Source organism: Melanotaenia boesemani, chromosome 10, assembly GCF_017639745.1.
Source record: "Melanotaenia boesemani isolate fMelBoe1 chromosome 10, fMelBoe1.pri, whole genome shotgun sequence".
Classification (NCBI taxonomy): domain Eukaryota; kingdom Metazoa; phylum Chordata; class Actinopteri; order Atheriniformes; family Melanotaeniidae; genus Melanotaenia; species Melanotaenia boesemani.
This window is the reverse complement of record NC_055691.1, coordinates 36688186-36707997: the sequence shown is the minus strand read 5'-3', so window position 1 is coordinate 36707997 and position 19812 is coordinate 36688186. Positions and strand designations below refer to the sequence as shown.

Genomic DNA, 19812 nt, shown 5'->3' with positions numbered 1-19812 from the left:
ATTAGCTCAAGGAACGAACAGGAAATTGAATATTTGACTCATCAGGTGTAAATGTGCACTTCCTCTAAACAAAATATCCGATCAGCTGTACATATACAAGTACATATATTTGCTTCTTTTAACAGGAAAATGTCAAATTATTTGGTGTTTGGACCGACACATGTCGTTTCTCAGGACTTTGTCTTGTAGAAAAGGGATGAAAAATAAATAAATGATGAGAAAATGAGGGAATATTAAATCACTGGTACAGAACAGGAAGTTAAAACCGCTACGAAACATGAAACTCTTTAGGGTTGGTGTGTACATGTCCGCGTGCTTTTGTTGGGCTGCAGACCCAAAGCGTGTCTCAGACCCCTGGACTGGCTGACCCCCTCCCCGCTGTGGAAGTGGGTGTATGTATTTGTGGAGGGGAGGCTCTCAGCTGCTTGGAATTCCAGACTTGATAGAACAGCACACACAGCAAGTAATCCGGAGGATTTCTAACATAAATAGATTTAGACATAAAGTTGTTTATCTGCCAACTAATTTTCCTTCATACATAAAAACCAAAGCGCAGCTAACTGTAATAAGAAGTTAAGCATTCAGTGAATAAAAAACAAAGTATATGGTGAAAAAAATGCGATCAGCTGCACAACTTCTCCCCAACTGCGACCTACCTGGTATGAAAAGACAAGTCGGGCTACAGTCCTGCAGGAACCGCCGCAGTCGGAGCGAGAAACATCTGCAGCCGCCTCGTTTTCCTCCAGCAGAAACAAAGTCCGTCCAGAAAGTCCCCCAACAGTCCGATATGTAAGGAAAACCAGGAGAAAACCCTTCTGCCGAGTTTTCAGGAGGGTTTGCTCAATCAAAAAGTTCCGGGTTGGCTTGAATCGATCCGTTTCTGTGGGTCTTTAACAAGCTTAGAAACTTATTTCCGGTTCTGTTTTTCACAGTAAATAAAACTGGGTTATGTGGCAGAAATAAGGCTGAAATTTACAAAAACTGATCATGGTACTAGTCCGTGATGCTCTCGTGATTTTTTTCCAACAACTGAAAACGTCTTGATCAGTTCTTTAACGTGTTTTTAAGGCTTCATGTTTAACTACGCCTTTGCTTTTATTTACAAATCAGACAGTTTCCGGAAGCGCTTTCACTGCTAACCCCGAGCTGCGTGACAGTTTCGCTCCACCTCTGAAAAGCTTACAAAGTTCCGGGTCGTGCACGTTTGGTTTCAGCTGCCCCCTGCTGTTTTCCCCCCATCAGCACATCTGTTATGTTACTTCATTTATGTGCTCCACCTAACCTGAAGCAGGGTGGATGGCTGACCCCCAGCAAGCTTTACAAATATGACTAAACTCCGTGTCTGTGAAGTGGAAAGTAAAAACTAGTTCTATGGGTTGCAGGATCTTAACGGCTACAAATTTCTTGGAAGAATTACTGCAAAATAAATAAATAAATCGTGATTTTAAGATTATCACGATTATTTTGCGCTAATCTCCCAACATTATCAAGGTGTAAAAATCATATTAAGACTCCTTATAGTTTTAATTACATTAATGCAAAAGGGTTAATCTGTGTAATTAGCATGTTTTTATTTATTTTCCTGGCATTAAGTTACTCATGCTGTATTAGAAACCTGAGTTTGGTATCATCACTACTTCATCCTCTTAGTTTCTAAAGATTCTGAGTTTTCCTGCCGTATATTTGGAGGATGCTGCAGGATGCCACATCTGATAGATCACACAACTTTGTTTTCGGCCCATCTTTATGTAAAGTGGTGATATTGAGGACCCTTTACAGTGGTGGTGGTAACACCGTGGTAAATGATGAAATGAAGTAACTGGGACATCCCTGTTGTGCAGGTGTTGCTCGGGCCCAGTTGCCGTAGAAACGCTTGCAGCATCCTGAAGGACACATCCCGTCCTCTGCATCATCTGCTCCTCAGGGAGATGGTGCAGATTTATTAAAGCCAAAGCAAACAGAAAAGCCACACAAATCCCAAGACTGTTGCCATATTTTACAAAACACTAAAGGTTATTTCTCTTTTCACTGATGCCATCTTTTAATCAATATAAACCTTTAGGCATTCAAAAACATTGAATAAATTTAACATGAGTTTACTAATGAACGTGTTACCTGTTGACTGTTAGAATTTAATCCTTCAATGCTGTATGCATCACATATAATTTGAGAAGTAGTCTAAATCATTTCATGATAGAAACTTTGCATAAAACCCTGGTGGATACAATAATGCACTACAATCATTTTATACAGCAATAAACAGTAAATATACAACAAAAAGGGTTCTTTTATATATTTTGTTAAAGGAACGAATAGAAAAAACGCTTTTCTCCTCATTTGTTTCTTGCGTTGGGCTTTGAAGGGTTAAGACATAACAAGAGTAGTGGCAGAATTTAAAAGCAGTAAACGCGAAACTGTGCAGCCTCAACTGCAGGAGCAATCCAGCTCTAACTCCAGCTTCCACCATAAGAAACCATCACACAACAAATACACATTGCTTACAAATGAAACTGGACAACACACAATACCAGTGTTTATTTAGTTTGACACGGACAGTCGAGCAACTCCGAGTCTGATAAAAACTTTCTATATGCTTCAGTCTCGGGTTCATTTGACCCCCCCCCCCCCCCCCCCCCCGGACACCAGAACCAGCCGCTGATAGCAACCAGCATGTCCACAACAATGAGACAGGATGCTCTGAAGGAGCAGATGGTTTTTAATAAGTCCTTTAGCTTTGAAGGGTAGTCCCGAATTAGAAGCAACAATCCTGCAATAATATATCTAGCCGGTATAAAAAATAAATGCTATTCTATACAAGCAGTAGAGTGATATACACAGTACAAACTTTACATACATACACATCATTCAAGGCAACACGGGACATGATGGGAGTTCCCAAAACACCGTCACAGGATCTGCTTTGTGTTGCATCAGCAGCGACATCATCCCACGGTACAGCGACTGCAGGGACTAACAGCTCCTTGTACTTACAAACTTACACAATGGTTCTCATTTACTAACATTTTCATTCATTTTGGAAAAGAAACTAAAGTACTCTGATTATATCCTGATATAAAAGCTACGGCGTCCAAAATCTAGCAGAAAGGCGACTTGGCCAGAGTTTTAACCCCTCCCCCTCCCCGTGCTTCTGATGCTTTGCTCTTTATGTTAAAGTTTATTAGCATAGCTTAGCTTGAAGTTCCTCTTTCTTAAACATGGTAAAGTTCAGTTAAAACATAAAATTTTCATTATTTTAAAGTCATATAAAAAGGCCTGGTGCCTTCGTTAATATGCAAACTATTGAGCTGGTAATACAAATATATATTCTCTATGTACATGAAGATAGTGCATATTTACCCAGCTGTGTTTGGAATAAATGAAGCCATGCATGATGTGATTCCTGACCTGGTAGAAAAGGGTTTCTGGTTCAAATTCAGAGAGAAACCAGTACAAGAACACTCACGTGCACACACATCCACTCGCAAGCCCACACACAAACACAACGCTCGACGCGCAAGAATCCAAAAATATAATGTTGATGTTTTCTCCTTGGAAAAGCAGTAAGTAAAAGGTTTTTTCTGAACATGGAGCTTCTGTCTGAGATCAGGTGGCGCTCCGTGACGATGCCGAGGTTTCCTTTAAAAGCTCTGCAGATCATATTCCTCCTCCTTTTCTCACCTCCACTGTCGGGCGGAGCAAGGAAGGGGTGGATTGTAGCATATTCGGGTGACGGTTTCCATCAGTCTCTGGGTCAGAGGTTGAGAATGGGCACGTCGAAGAGGTCACACAGGCCTTCTGTCTCATCCAGGTTGTAAATGTAGTCGTGGTCACTGGGTGGAGGGGACAGGCGGAGGAGAGGCGAGAACACTGGGGGTGAAATGCAGAGAGAGGGGGAGGTCAAGACCATCAGCTTCTTATCGTTACTTCCAGCTGCTTAATCCAAACAATCTGAATAAATTTACCCTCTGAAGACATCAAGTCCTCCAACAGGTCTCCGCTCATGATCTCTGCCAGAGAGCAAGAAGTTTTTCAACCCACGATGCAGCATTTCAGCTCACTTCTAAACCTCAATCTTTATTTTAAATCTCTTTATTTTACCAGGTAAAACATCAAGAACAAATTCTTATTTACAGTGTTGACCTGGTAAGTGCCAGAAAAAACTTTAAATAATGCACATTTCAATAAATAATTTGAATCATTTTAAGGGGAATTACGTTGGATGAAAACATTTACTGGTTTCATTAAAAATCTCCTTTAGAAGCTGTTTAAAATGCAGACGAGTGTTTCCCACCGAGCTGTGAAGGGTTAAATGGAGCTTACCTTTAGTTGGATCAAACATTTCCGAGAGCTCTTTGGGAAAGTCCATAACTATGAGGAACAAAGAACATTTACAGTTTCGGTCTGAATGAACTTTTCATTAGTAGATTCCTGAAGTTACCGCTCAGCAGACTCTTTAAAGGGAAGATAAGAAACATTTATTTGGGTTTTTTACATGAAAATGCTGAACATTCTCTCAACTATTGCTTTTCCAGAAGAAAAAAACAGTAATTTATTAACCAGTTACTAACCAGCCTAGTTGCTTATTTCATGAGCCAGATTTTTATTTGTCCTTCCAGACGTCATTTAAATATCTTTCCTCAATCAGCTGCTCTTTGTTCAGGCAGCAGCTCGGGAAGCAGGTATGCTACAGTTAGCACACAGCTGATGCACGGATGCTCATGGAAAACGTGGTGATCAGTCTCATTCATCAGCGTGGTCAGAGCGCTGCTTCTTTTTATAGATTCAGCTCCTTTAAAAGAGCCGACTCTCCTGGTTCTGTATTGGTTCCTCATCTAGAATAACTCCGAGCTTCTATTTCAGCGTCATCATGCTGTTTGTGAGTTGGTACACAATCTTTTCATTTTCCATTTTCATAAAAACCTTATTTTTATGCATTTTTGTTTAAAATGAAGAGTTAGGACTAGAAGAAGCCACTATTAATAAAAGCGTGTAACAGTGATAAATAACTAAAAATAAAAGCGACCATAACCGGGCCTGCTGGCTGCAGGACAAACACCTAAACCGTTCCGTCTGGAGCGAGATCAGACGTACTGTATTCATCCCCAACTGGGGAAACTCAGGAGTCCAGCAGCAGACAATGTTTGCCAGAATCACGCCCTCTCACTACCCTGAAAAAACCATGGCAACAGCAAATACAACAAGCTCAAATCTACTATCAGCAGTGATAAAGTGCACATTAACAGGATTTATTGTGGAGTCTTCTAGCAGTGGATGAATGGCCCCCTGAGCCTCTCGGTCCTGCAGCGTATGGAGGGGAGTCGCTCACGGCGGCTGCTTCTCTGGGCGACCACAGCGCCATGCAGGGGAGGACTTCTGCTCCTGAGGATGGCCTCCATCCTGCTCCTAAGTTCTCTGCAGAGTCTGCCCCCTCCCCATCCCTGACACACCCTTCCTGACCAGTTTGTGGAGCCGTTTCCCCTCTCTGGCCATCATGCAGTTTCCCAGAACACAGCAGAAAAAGATCCAGCAGTGGCGACCACTGCTGATAGAAGAGGTTCAGCATTTCGTTGCAGACTTCAAAGGACTTCAGCTTCCTGAGAAAGAAGAGTTGATGCTGCATGCACCAACCAGTCCAGCTCATTCTTATTTAAATGACTGCACGTCATGTGACTCTACATGTACATCTCGTAAGTGAGCCACTCTCACCAGCCAGAGCAAGTCTCCAAAAATATGTGGCATTAACATCAGGTAACAATCAGGCTCCACATGCTGGCCCTCCACCCTGCAGGAAAACTGAAGCGCTGACGTTTCCAGCTTCAGTTTCACCAACGTCTCTGCTCCATTGTATCCAGAGCCGATGGCGTAGATCTAAGCTGGAGCTGAATCTAAACTACGGGCCCTGCTCAACTTCTGATTGGTTAGTAAAGTGTCTGAGAGTAAAGCAGCGTCAACCTGTCACACAATTGGTAGATGAACTATACATGACGACATCAGCGCACACATTAAGTTTTTTTCCTGCATGCTGGACATCCGGCACGGTGCTGGAATACTTTAAGCCCTGTTTACATAATGGTATAATCCACTATTACTAGCATGTGATTGGCCACATGGTGTGCCCATCAAACAAAAGGCCCGCCCAGAAAGAAGCTTGACTCATCCATTACCTGCCAAATGGCTGCATGTCGTTATTTCAACCTCCAAAACGGAATTTTAACCTGTGTTTGGTGGGTTGGGGGATGTTAATTTAGAGCCCATAGAGCACATAATAGAATATACTAAACTTTTCTTTATGTATGTAAACCTGCCACCAGATTTATAAAGCAGTGAAACTGAAACCTTCATTTGACAGTGAGGTTTAAAAGAGGACACTCACATTCAGGTGGATCTGATTTAATTGGCTCAAACACTGCAGAGGAGGATGCAGATCCATCCAAAGAGGCCGAGGATTGTAGTTGCTGAGTCGCTGTAGCTGGCGTTTCTGCTGTGGTGGTGAGTAGCGTGGCGCTCGTCACCTCTGCAGGAAAATCATCACGAGACAAAGTTTCAGAAATGACTGAATGTGAAAAGCAAAGGGAAAAAGCTGAGGATTAGTTCGCGTTGCTTTCATCAGGACTGTGAACCTTCCTACCCGTCGCTGTCTGAGTGGCTCCAGAAGCTGCCGCTGTGACCGGAGATGCTTTTGTGGCAGGAGCTGGAGCCGATTTGGGGACCTGCAGGGAAAAAACGATGAGGGAAGAAACAGAGGCAAACCTTTGCATTGCACTGTTTCTAAAGCCAACTGATGTGTCAAAAGAAATGTGTGACTGGGAAACACTGAGCTGAAGTCTTTTAAGGATCAAAGAAAAGTCTGACTCTCTCGCGTGAACAGCGTGGGAGTCAAACACCCACATCCCCCACAGGTGTAACGCCCATGGACGACGGAGTGTCCGAGGTGACTGTGGCCCCTGGCAAACAGCACATGTAACGCTCGGAGAGCCGCTTTATGGTTTCCGACTCGTGCTGTGACAAAACTTTTTTCCACTTGTGGCGTAAATAAGTTTTCAAGAGTATAATGTGCAGAAACAGGTATCTGGTTCTTTTAATTTATTTTAATTTTATGCATTAATTTATTTTTTTTTGCACCAGCTCCCATAAGGCTCGCCAGAAGTGCCGACGGTTGTTTCATCACTTGCTGCTGCAAAGCCAAACTGGCTGCAGAAAAGCACAGAAGTGTTACTGACAACAACGGAGGGAAGAGTTTGGAGAAATAATAACGGTTAAATGATGCTATGGTTGAGAGCGACAGCCCGGTGCCGGATTCCATTCAGCCTGTAAATGTCGAATCAAAGCTTAATCATGAAACCAACCCTCTCGGCAACTAGTTTAAGTCACGTTTTTTTTCCCTATGGTGATATTACTAAGCAACGTTTCGCTCTCATATACACCTTCATAAACATTTTCAAAGCAAACAGTACCAGTCAAAAGTTTGGACACACGTTCCTGTTAAATCCAAATGTGTCCAAACATCTGACTGGTCCTGTATGCTTGTGTGTACCTGTGAGGCAGCAGTGGGCAGCTGGGAGGTAGGTGTCGGTGCTGGGAGGCTCTGAAGGACGTCATCTGGAGGCGGGACGGGCAAGACAACAGGAGAGGCACTGGAAGGGTCCTTGTTGACCAATAAAACCTCAATGGGACCAGATGTACTCTTAAGACGGATCTGGTATTTCCTCTGTCCGTTGAGGACCTATGTGAACACACACACATTAAACCTGCCACACAAAGAGTAGCTGCACTTAAAAGCATTCAGATTACTTACAGCCTCTGGAATGGGAACCTCCAGCTGCGTGCCGATTGGAGCACGGATTGCTAGCAGTGTGTCACCTGTGGGAGACGGGAACAGGTGACGAGTGTGAAAGGCTGTTTCTGAGACAGTCAAGTGTTACAGAAAAAGTGAACATTAGTACCTTTAAATGCGCCGCAGAGGTCTTCATGTCTGATATACGCCATCGTATGAGAGTGTTAAGGATCCAGCCCGAGTAATATCGTATGTGGAATTGTAAAGCATTTCTGACCATAAAATATCAGTTTGACTTGTTTTAACAGCAGAGACATTTATTATGTACAATCCTGGAGCCACTGTTGCCCAGCAGCGTCCTGAAGCTGCAAACCCTTTTTCTTCTGGGATGTCGTGTCATTTTACAAGTTAAGAATGACATCATGCCAGCAACTGGATATCAACACACTGGCTGTTTTAAATGTGCACTGTGGCCGATTCAAAGAAACGCAAGAGGACATTATTAGAGGAAGAGGAAAAAGGGACAGAGCAAGAGAAAAGACTGGAGAGACCTCAGAACAGGTAAGATGCAGGATGGATGCTGGATTAGCTGTCACTAGGCAGCGACTCACTGAGAATATCTGGCTAAGTTCAGGAGTGCTTCCTTAGAAACAGGATCAGCGAGTATCATGCCTTGTCATCAGGTGACATAACTAATCATTATGATTAACAAATCAGACAACTTCCTTTTTCAGAGGGGAGAACCCAGCCTTCCTCTGCCTCGGATTGGCTGGTTATCATGGTGTCATTCTTCCCTAAGAAGGGAATGAACACAGAATACGCAGACAGATGTTGACGGAAGTTAAAGTTCTACATCGAGACCTGAGAGATGTTAGGACAAAAAAAGTTAGTCGTACTGTTGTGGTTCACATAAGTTGCATGTTGATTAAAAGCAGACGTTGGTTCCAGTTTCATTGTCTAATTCTGTGAGTCCGTCTGAGTCTTTCACGTTGTCATCCTGTTCTATCCCTTAAAGAGTCTGGATGATGTTTCCATCAGTCCAAAAGACAAATTAAACATGACAGCTCCATAACTATAATATGCTTTTTACTACAGGTATCACAGCTGTATGAGAAAGAACAACTGAACCATTGAAACCCCAGAAATTACAGTTGCAATGTCACATGACTTGCTGACAGTCTGAGGAAGCTGCAATGCTTCGCAGAGCCATCAGCAACAGTTATGACTTCAGAGTAATCCAGATACTTTGAAGCAGCACTGACCACCAGATGCATGAAGGGGGAAATTCTGAAACAACAGACTAGGCCGTGAAGGATATGGGCTGTTGTTGGAGTCATCTGTGACATTCTTGATGCTTTGCTGAACCCAAACTCTCTGCTGGTCCAGCTCATGTTCCCGGACAGCCAGGTCATCAAGCTCAGCCTTCAGATCAATCAGCTTATCAGCGATCTCCCTAGTGTTGCAGCCTGGACCTACCCCCCTGAAACACATCAGCAGATCCTTGGTCAGGCACAGGCATCAGGAAAGGATTGCTTCACAGCCTCACAATATGCATTATTTGGTACAGCGATGCAGATTAGAGAGAGATTACTTAAGTTCACAATTGTGATATTAAATGCTAGGACTGATTAATCGTAAAGATTGGTTTATATCAACACTTTCCGACTTGTTTTGGTTGCTTCAGTGAGAGACCATGGCAGAGGAAGACTTATTTCCTCCAAACTAACGCATTAAATTATCCCTGTAGGATATTTCTGGTTATAGAAAAACAGGACCAAAGTGTCATTGTGGAGGACGGCTCACCAGCCTGTAAAGCAGGAAAAAGTTGCAGAGAAAGGAGGAAATACATGAAATGTGTTTCACCTCCTGCAAGATAACCAGCAGCTGTTTATGCTAAAGCTAAACGTTGAGTAATTTGGTTAAATGATGCTAATGTTTGACTAACGTAACGCTGAAGTGATTGATCATCTGCTTTTTTGATTGATAGATAAATTGATTGATAGATAAATTGATTGATAGATAAATTGATTGATAGATAAATTGATTGATAGAGGAAGTTCATTTGAACATAATGACAAAATAGAAAACCAAAAGGAGAAAACATAAAAGTTCAAAAGGAGTGTGTATAATTATAAGCTTATCTCATCTCACACCAGCAAATTACAACCATTTTCAGTCATTATATCACAGTTACATTCACTCGGCATCACATCACCTCATAATGAAACAACAGTGATAAAAACAATATTCAGTGTTTATATCAACGTCTCCTTAAAGATACATGTTTGTCATGGAGCTACACAGTAATAATAATCAAACTGACAACAATGACATTAATAATGATGGTATACAGATATAGTAGTCATTATACACACAGTGTTTATTTGTTTACAATTATTAATTTCAGCTTATTAAAGACATGCTGCTTTAAACATCTGTGTATGGTATCAAATTCTACTGTAACATTAAAAGAAACGCTTTGTTTCTAAGAAACACTTTAAACAGAATCATAAATTCCCCAAATGAAGGGAAATCTGTCACAGTCTGATCTAAATATGTGGCTGAAGTGTGCTGTGTCTCAGCTCACTGTGATAATATTTACAACACACACTGCCTGAGCTCATTTCCATGACCTTCTGTTTGTACAACAGAGATTCCCGTCGGTTTCTTTTTTAACTTGAAACTTTTCACAGCTCCAACGTAGTCAGAGAGCTAAGAGGTTTGCCACCACGCAAACGCACACAGGAACCTCAGTACTTGTGGTCCTCAAACGAATCCGGCATTTCTTTATAACATCAAAGGTAAATCATTGGCTGGGAAAGCTGCACACGCTTGTAAAAAGCAGATTTCCTCTACCAAGGTGGAATCGAGCGATCGCTGAGGTTTGTTTGTTAGCAAGCCTCATAAAACCGACCCAGACAGATCTCACGAGGGAGGACTGTTTGCAGATGATCGGCTCACCAACTGGTCCTCAAGTCTGTGGTTCTCAAACTTAAATAAAAAAACAAGCAAAAATGTAAATGGTACACTTACTTCCACTGGATACTGTTTTTGGACTTCTTCTCTATCAGACCAATTCCTTCCAAAACATTTGTGATGTCGTAGATGCGTCGTTTCTGCCGCACAGCCAAAGTGTCTGCAGCCTGAGGAACAAAAGAAATACAACAGACACGGTTTTAGGCAAGGCAAGGCAAATTTATTTGTATAGCACATTTCATGTACAAGACAATTCAAAGTGCTTTACATAAAACATAAAAACATTACAGCAAGGTGCAGGGAAAGAAAGAAAAAAAAAAGATTAAAAAAGATAAAATTGATTACATAAAAACAGCAGGAAAAAGCCAAATAACGAAATAAAGTTAAGATTTCAGCATAAAAGAACCAGATCCAGATCTGGACTGCAAATAAAAACTAGTCCATGCAGCAGAGAACAGGTGGGTCTTTAACCTGGATCTAAATAAACTGAGTGTTTCAGCTGATCTGAGGCTTTCTGGGAGTTTGTTCCAGACATGTGGAGCATAGAAGCTGAATGCAGCTTCTCCATGTCTGGTTCTGACTCTGGAACTGATAAGAACCTGGATCCAGATGACCTGAGGGTTCTGGTAGGTTCATACTGGTCAAGAGGTCTCTGATGTATGTTGGTCCTAAACCATTCAGATCTTTATAGACCAGCAGCAGAACTTTAAAGTCTATCCTCTGATGAACCGGCAGCCAGAGTAAGAACCTCAGAGCTGGACTGATGTGGTCCACTTTCTTGGTCTTAGTGAGGACTGGAGCAGCAGAGTTCTGGATCAGCTGCAGGTGTCTGACTGATGTTTTAGGTAGAACCTGTAAAAACTCTGTTACAATAATCAAGCCGACTAAAGATGGAAGCTGGACTAGTTTTTCCAGGTTTTTTTTTTTTACATGAAAAAGTCAAGCAAGCAGAAGTATGTTACAGTCTCTGTGCCAACAGGTGTGCACATCCAAAATCCGTATAGAGCAAACCGCCGTGGTGCCACTCAAACATCTTCCCACCTCAAACGTCACCACAATATGGCAAGAGCTGATAAGTCTAGCTGTTGTTGACAGGGCAAATGGAGGGTGAACTGAAGTCGGTTGAGACGAGAAAGAAAGAGAAAGCAAAAGACAAAAAGCACCATGCACCATCATAAATGAACCCAATTTGTCTACTAAAACCCTTAAGCAGGACTCTTGTGTTAAAGAAGGTAATGCTTGGCTAGTCAAGCTGCCATCTGGTTTACTGGTTTTTTATGAGAAGAAGGGGGGGTGGCACGGCAGTGTTTTGGGTGTTCTATTCCTTATTCCTATTCTGTTTGCGTTACAATTTGACCAAAGTATCTGTTTTACATAGTATTTGCATTTGAATATCATCAAACACAGAATAAGCTACAGTAGATCGGGCTAAACGTGTACATTTGTGTGCAGTAGCTCACCGGTTAGAAAGAGTAATACCTACGAGCCTCCTCGACATGTGAGATCGGTTTTGTGGAGGTGTTAAAGCAAAAGTTAATTAGTTACAAAGGAAAATGAAGGCAAGGCTGCTGAGTACACAGCTGCTGTTTAATAAGACTAGCTTGAGATGTGAAGTCATTTAAAGTATACAGTTTTGAATGATTACTGAACGCCAACTGTGCAAATGCGTGTCGTTCACAGACAAAGACATCGTCAATAGAAAAAAATTGCTCAAGTGTGAAGATGAAGGAGGTTTAACTGAGAGGGGAACGACAAAAGCTGACCCACTTTTCAAACTTTGAATCTGCAGGGGGCAGAGTCTGAAAAGTTGACCGGTTTTCTCAAAGTTAGGTTTGAGTTTGAAGTTTTACTCAGATCTTTTATCAGAGAGACGAAAATGCCATAACAGAGCATTAAACCGTGTTAAAGTGAGAATGTAGCCAAGATGTTCCGAATCTACAAAGTCATGAGCTAAGAGGTGTCATCCATTCAAATTAGCATTGCTAAGCTAGGCTAACAAGCTAGCAAAAAATGCATGTAACCTAACGACAGCGGGGATGACATGTGCTAGCTAACAACAAAGACTTTGCTGCATGCTTACAGCTTTCAGATCCAGCACTCCATCCTTCGCTTCCTGTAGCAAAGTCACAAACTTGGTCGTAAGCAGCCCCAGGCTCTTTTCGTGCCTGCTTGGAGTCTGTGGCTGCAGCGAGTCCCCCACAGCTCCCAGGTCGCCTCGGTTACTAGCCGACTCTAGCTCCATCATCATTCGGGACCAGCTTCGTACTTCCCCCTGCCTCCCCAACCAAATTCAGCCAGCGAGCCCAGGAGAGCACGCTCCACCACCGCAGCCCGACAGACAGAAGCACAGTGTAGTGTGCTGGTGTTTCTGAGCAGCTTTATCTTCTACAACAAAAAAAATAAATCCATTAAATCGAGGTTAAAAGGCTGAGAACTGGTAATTCAATGAGCGAGCAGTCGGTGGAGAGCCGTTGGCCACGCGAGGTATGACGGGACGGTTCAATCGTTGGAGGGAGTGTCTGCAAATACAAAACACGATTTGAAAGCGTGTAAGAATACTAGAATAACTTAAATTTAAATAAAATTGCTACTTAATATATTAACTGTATAGTTTTAAAATATCTGTTAAATAAACACGTAGGAATTATTTTATATAGGTAAATCGATAATGATGGATTATCCGGATTTATATAGTAGAGTAACTCGCAGACGCTCCCTTATTTACTCAAACTCGAAGAAACCGTACACACACACACATGCACGCGCTCACACATCTCCAGAAAGCTAATCGAAAAAGTGTTATTGTGTGTTTTTGCTCCCCATAAAATCTTTATTGGATCCAGAATTCGTGCATATTTTCCGGACTTCGCTAAATACGCAGTTAATTTGATTTTATATATACAAATTGTATGTTTAACAATTAAACGATTGTAAAGGTTAAGATAATCTATTCTGAATATAGCACAATACCGTACAATACACGACACGTTTTAGGTTGCCATTATTAGTTTATTATTAGTTTATTAAGATCCCCATTAGCTGTAGCAAAGCCACAACTGTTCTTCCTGGGGTCCAGTAGAATTATATATACAATAAGAAAGCAGGAGGGAAAAAACAACAACAAAAAAACAAAAAACAACAACAAAAAAGCAAAAGAAAAGCCATGTAAATAAAGCTTTCACATATAGCCACGTGAGTTTTATGCTTCCTCACATCTTGAAATTCACGTTATGAGACACTATCATATAACCCTGTGAATTATCCTTACATTATTATATTGTGTATTCTTTATATATACACATTTTCTGTAAATCTAAAGGTGTTCTTATATCTTTTTAATATTCTATATCTTTATTTTTTACTCATTTATGTGTGCCTGTCATATTTCTATTTTCTTATTGTGGGCGTAAGCTGAGACCCCTCAAAATGTTGTTGTGCTTGCATAATGACCATAAAGATCTTGAATTAACTTGAATATATTTCAACCATAATTCTTTATATACATGTCATATATACCTACCTATCCTTTACTACAATTTCATTCATACATAAATATATAAAGACTCTTCCCTCACCCACCCTCCCATCTCTCCTGGGTAGGCTGGGTTCATCTCCAGCTCGGGTCCTCTACCAGAGCTCTGGGAGCTTGAGGGTCCTCCAGTTTCTTAGCTGTTCCTGGGACTGCTCACTTCTGGATGGAGATGTCTGATGGTTCTCCAGGTTTCTGTTGGAGCCACTTCTCCAGTGTGGGGGTACTCTCATTCTCCACCACCTTGGGAGGTGTTTCCATTGTGACCTAGGGGTCTCCAGTCCATATTCTGCACAGATGTTTCTGGACACAATGCTGGCTACTTGGTTATGGAGTTCCATGTATTCTTTGTCTACCAGTATCTTGCCCGGTGCGGTAAATCTGGGGTCCTGCTTTGTGCGGTAGATCGGGACCTCCATTGCCCTGGTTCTCAAGGCTTCCTCCTGTGCTGCCATAGTTACCGTCTCTGTGCTGTCCTTCAGTCCAGCCCTCTCTAGCCACTGGTAGGACTTGTTCATATCCACCACTTCAGCTCTCTGTTGGTGGTACATCCCATGCAGGGCTTGTCCTCCATGATTGTTCCTCCATTTCATTCTCCTCCAGGTTCCATTGCCTGAGGCATTCACTCAGTGCTTCATCCCTTGTGACCATCTTCCTGATGTGTTCATGGAGCTTGGATGTTTCATCTTGGACAGTGGCTCTGATGCTCACTAGACCCTCTTTGTGCTTAGTATGTAGCCTCTGAAGACTGGATTTGTGGTGGAACCCTCCATGCATGGTAAACAGCTTCCATGTTGTAACATCTGTGGTCTGAACATCCTCCTTTGGCCAGCTTATTATCCCAGCAGGGTATCTGATAACTGGCAGGGCATCGCTGTTAGTTACCCGGATCTCGTCCTAGCCATTGAGCTGACTTCTCAGGAGTAACTCGATGCAGATATGTAGCTGTGGCAGCTTTCCTTGTGGCTTCTTCCTGGTTGGCCTCCAGGGTGGTCTGCCATAGCCTGTGGCAGAGTGTATTAATCTTGTACAGCTTCAGTCATTCCAGGATCCATGTATGGCGTTGAGTCTGATGTTTTCTGGTAATCAATCCAGGCAGTAACAGGTTGGCCTGTCTTGGGTGACAGTTCTATCAACCAGCAGCTGGTGTTTGGCTCCTCTGGTACCTTTACCAATGTTTTCTGTGTCTCTGTCATGTATTGATCATGTGCTCACTTACCTTAGCCGTTATGATGCCCGACAGGAGCTTCCATGTTGTGGAAACAGGAGACAGGTTATCGACTGATAGTTGGATGGGACTGTTCCCTTCTGGGGATCTTTCAGTATCAAGACTGTCCATCCCTTGGTCAGCCATGCAGGGTGAGTCTGTAGAATAGAATAGAATAGAATAGAATAGAATAGAATAGAATAGATTTTTTGCTGAAAATCTGATAAATAAATAAATTGGAACTAAACATTATGAGGAAATTTTGTGTAACAAGGCAAGGCAAGGCAAATTTATTTGTATAGCACATTTCAAGTACAGGACAATTCAAAGTGCTTTACACAAAACATAAAAACATTACAGCAAGGTGCAGGGAAGAAAAAAACAAAAAGAAAAAAAAGAAAGAAAAACAAAGATTAAAAAAGATAAAAATGACTACATAAAAACAGCAGGAAAAAGCTCAGATAACGAAATAAAGTTAAGATTTCAGAGTAAAAGAACCAAATGCAGATCTGGATTTCTAAATAAAAATTAGTTCCAAGCAGCAGAGAACAGGTGGGTCTTCAACCTTGATCTAAATAAACTGAGTGTTTCAGCTGATCTGAGGCTTTCTGGGAGTTTGTTCCAGACATGTGGAGCATAGAAGCTGAACACAGCTTCTCCATGTCTGGTTCTGACTCTGGAACTGATAAAAAACTGGATCCAGATGACCTGAGGGTTCTGGTAGGTTCATACTGGGTCAAGAGGTCTCTGATGTATTTTGGTCCTAAACCATTCAGCGCTTTAAAGACCAGCAGCAGAACTTTAAAATCTATTCTCTGACGAACAGGCAGCCAGTGTAAAGACCTCAGAGCTGGACTGATGTGGTCCACTTTCTTAGTCTTAGTGAGGACTGGAGCAGCAGAGTTCTGAATAAGCTGCAGGTGTCTTATTGATGTTTTAGGTAGAACCTGTAAAACTCTGTTACAATAATCAAGCCGACTAAAGATGAATGCATGGACTAGTTTTTCCAGGTCCTGCTGAGATATCACATCTTTTACCCTTGATATGTTCTTAAGGTGATAGTAGGCTGACTTTGTAATTCCCTTAATGTGTTTCTCAAAGTTAAGGTCTGAGTCCTTCACTACACCCAGATTTCTGGCCTGATTGGTGGTTTTTAGTTGTATAGAATGAAGCTCTGTGGTGACACTTAATCGTTTTTCTTTGGCTCCAAAAACCATCACCTCAGTTTTGTTTTTGTTTAACTGGAGAAAGTTCAGACACATCCAGTCATTAATCTCTTCAGTGCATTTCCCAGGAGCCTGTACAGGGCCTCAATCTCCTGGTGACATTGTAATATATACCTGTGTGTCATCTGCGCAGCTATGGTAACTTATTTTGTTTTTCTTTATAATCTGTGCCAGATGTTAAACAGAAGAGGCCCCAGGATGGAACCTTGGGGAACTCCACATGTAATTCTTGTCTGCTCAGATGTAAAGTTACCTATTGACACAAAGTATTTTCTATTATCTAAATAAGATTTAAACCAGAGTAGTGCAGGGCCAGAGAGGCCCACCCAGGTCTCCAGTCTTTTAAGTAATATATTGTGGTCAACTGTATCAAATGCAGCACTGAGGTCCAGTAAGACTAAGACTGACATTTTTCCATCGTCTGTGTTCAAACATATGTCATTAATGACTTTGGTCAGAGCATCTCAGTGCTGTGGTGCTGTCTAAAACCTGACTGGAAGACATCATAGCAGTTGTTTTGTATTAAAAAGTCGTTTAGTTGATGAAAAACGGCTTTTTCAATTATCTTACTTAGAAAAGGAAGATTTGAGATCGGCCTGTAGTTGCTCATTTGTGTCTTGTCTAGATTGTCCCTTTTTAGCAGAGGTTTGATTACAGCTGTTTTTAGAAGTTCTGGGAAGACACCTGAAATTAAAGATAAGTTAACAATCTGTAACAGATCTGGTTCCAGAGTTCTTGAGACCTTTTTGAAAAGGCCTGTAGTCAGGATGTCCAAGCAGCAAGAGGAGGAGTTCAACTCGCTTATGATATCGCCTAGATCTTTGCTGCTAATGGGACTAAACTGTGTCATGGTGTTTAAGCTGGTTTTCAATGGACACAGTATATTTCTTGAACCTGTTGCTGCTGATGAACCAACTGTTTGTCTGATATTCTGGATTTTTTCTGTGAAGAATTTGGCGAACTCATTGCAGCCTTGGTGGAACAGAGTTCAGGTGCTACTGACACAGGAGGATTTGTTAATCTGTCGACAACAGCGAATAAGACCCGAGCTTTATGATAGTTTTTGCTAATAACATCAGAGAAATAGGACTTTCTTGCATTCCTCAGTTATAGATTATAAGAGTGAAGTTTCTCTTTATACATGTCATAATGAACCTGTAGATTTGTTTTTCTCCATCTACGCTCGGCTTTCCGACACTCTCTTTTTCCATTTTTCACCAGTGTGGAATTTCTCCATGGAGACCTTTTCCTCCCAGAGACAACTTTCACCTTAATAGGAGCAACAGCATCCATAATACTTAACATTTTAGCATTAAAACTAGCAACAAGCTCATTGGCTGAACCGCCTGATAGGGCAGGTGTTGAAGAGAAAACCTGGTTAAACATTCCAGTCGTGTTTTCAGCTATAAACCGTTCACTAAACTCATCATGAAATCCTGCGCAGTACCCTGGTGGGCGGTATATGTTCAGAAACATTAATCTATTTTTAGCTTTTAGCTGAAGAGCCACATATTCAAAATAAGTAAAATTTCCAAAAGATAACTGCTTACATTGAAATGATTCATTGAGTAGAACTGCTCCTCCTCCTCTCCTGTTCAGTCTGTCCTCACTGATAAAACTAAAGTTAGGAGGGCTTGACTCTATCAGAGCGGCTGCGTTGTTATCTTGGTTTAACCAAGTTTCTGTTAAAAACATAAAATCAAGGTTGTGTTCAGTGATAAGATCATTAATTAAAAATGTTTTCCCTGCTAATGACCTAACATTTAATGAAGCTAACTTAATGGGTTTGGAATAGTTTACCCTATGTTTGGGGGCACGCTGTGGCTCACAGGGTGTGTTAACTCTACTTAGAAACCTTTTAGAAAGCAGCTCTCTGTGTTCTGACCGAGCTGCATTTCTCCTTCTGTTGCCAAACACTGCGGATATTTTTGAACCTTCTTGTCCTGGGAAAAATTTTGACTGCCATTATCCACGCAGCCTGGACCCTCCACACATCATACATTCGAAACATGAAGCTGGCATGGTGGTACAGGAGGGGCTGGGCGCCTTCCCTTTAGCTGCTCTAGTGGGGAGTTTATGGGGGACAAAAACATATTGGCCTGAGGGGTAGATCTGAGTCTGGCATGGACCCGGTCCATCACCTCTTTAGTGAATTTCAGATGGGGGGGGGTCATGGGCGACAATGACCTGTTTGGGGTTTGGTGGGGTGAAGGATCATTGTCCTGGTTTTTGGTGCTGTTGAGGGGATTGGAGGCAAATAAAGATCCATCCTCTTGCCTCCGCTGATGACTCTGTTTTTCAAGGCAGAGTGGGGGCAGATGCAGCTCCTCCTCTGGGTTGTGGATGTTAGAGTAAAATGAAAGTATTTAAATTGCTTTACACTTACAGCAATGCAACAGATAATTTAGGTAATTAGGAAATGACTAGGTGATTTAAATTTATTTAATTACCAAAGCTTTCTTCAAACAAAACGAACTAATTTTCAAAGTAAGAATTTGAAATATTTTGTTATCCTTTGGAGACCACCCAGTTGAAGGGAGAATCCAGTTGAACTGCTCATGATTTATTTATTTTTTTTTAAATATTGTAGTGTATTTATTTTAGATATAGATTATAAATGGAGTTAATAGATAAAAACATAGTTATGAAACCACAGAATTATTCTTATTCTTGTTAATTTTTTTATTCAATTTGGATTGATAATTGTATTTTTAAAATAGTAATAATCATTGTTTGCATTTTAGATAAATGTTCACGAAGGTTATGCTTTTTACCAACAGCTTTAATAAAGTTTTGATAACTTGTTTTTAACATTAAGCTGTTGTTCACAAACCTCTAGCTACAAAACCAGTTTTCTCCAACAGGGGGCAGTAGCGTACCAAGAAAAGAAATCGATGTGGTAAATGTTTTCTTCACGTTCAACAGATTCGTGACACTGTCAAACTAATTAAAATATAGTACATTTATGACCATTTTAGACATTTTTCTTAACATTCACGATACATATTAATATAATAAAAATACAGCAATTAAAATAAGCTGAAACTACCAAACCTCGTCTGTTGCGAAAGTGCGTTTGTCGTCACATATCCCTGCGAAG

The 19812-nt window shown here is 41.4% G+C and overlaps 2 protein-coding genes across 3 annotated transcripts in view; both read right to left on the bottom strand.

Annotated features, from left to right (window-relative positions):
* The window catches only part of elmo3 (engulfment and cell motility 3), a 29383-nt gene extending 28384 nt beyond the window's left edge, over nt 1-999 (bottom strand). Inside the window, exon 1 of one of the 2 annotated variants that reach the window (XM_041996802.1) lies at nt 657-999. The gene's annotated coding sequence lies outside the window, so the exon portion shown is untranslated. The remainder of the gene's footprint in view (nt 1-656) is intronic. The other variant, XM_041996801.1, reaches the window with a different exon arrangement.
* Nucleotides 1000-2520: 1521 nt separating this feature from the next.
* Nucleotides 2521-13236, bottom strand: e2f4 (E2F transcription factor 4). Its single transcript, XM_041996805.1, has 11 exons — nt 12831-13236; nt 10808-10917; nt 9093-9254; nt 7944-7987; nt 7796-7860; nt 7535-7723; nt 6629-6710; nt 6374-6514; nt 4321-4368; nt 3963-4007; nt 2521-3867 (listed from the first exon to the last, which is right to left on the bottom strand). Exons 1-11 carry the CDS (start codon nt 12996-12998, stop codon nt 3752-3754), a joined length of 1170 nt encoding a protein of 389 aa, XP_041852739.1. The 5' UTR covers nt 12999-13236; the 3' UTR covers nt 2521-3751.
* Between the last annotated feature and the right edge of the window lie 6576 nt (nt 13237-19812).

Bases quoted from the DNA above. Each gene is read 5' to 3' on its own strand.
- e2f4 (XM_041996805.1), bottom strand. From the start codon at position 12,998: ATGATGATGGAGCTAGAGTCGGCTAGTAACCGAGGCGACCTGGGAGCT. The intron at 7,724-7,795 runs GTAAGTAATCTG...GTGTTCACATAG, and splicing joins AGGTTCCCATTCCAGAGGCT to GTCCTCAACGGACAGAGGAA. The intron at 4,369-6,373 runs GTGAGTGTCCTC...TGTTCCTCATAG, and splicing joins TAAATCAGATCCACCTGAAT to TTATGGACTTTCCCAAAGAG.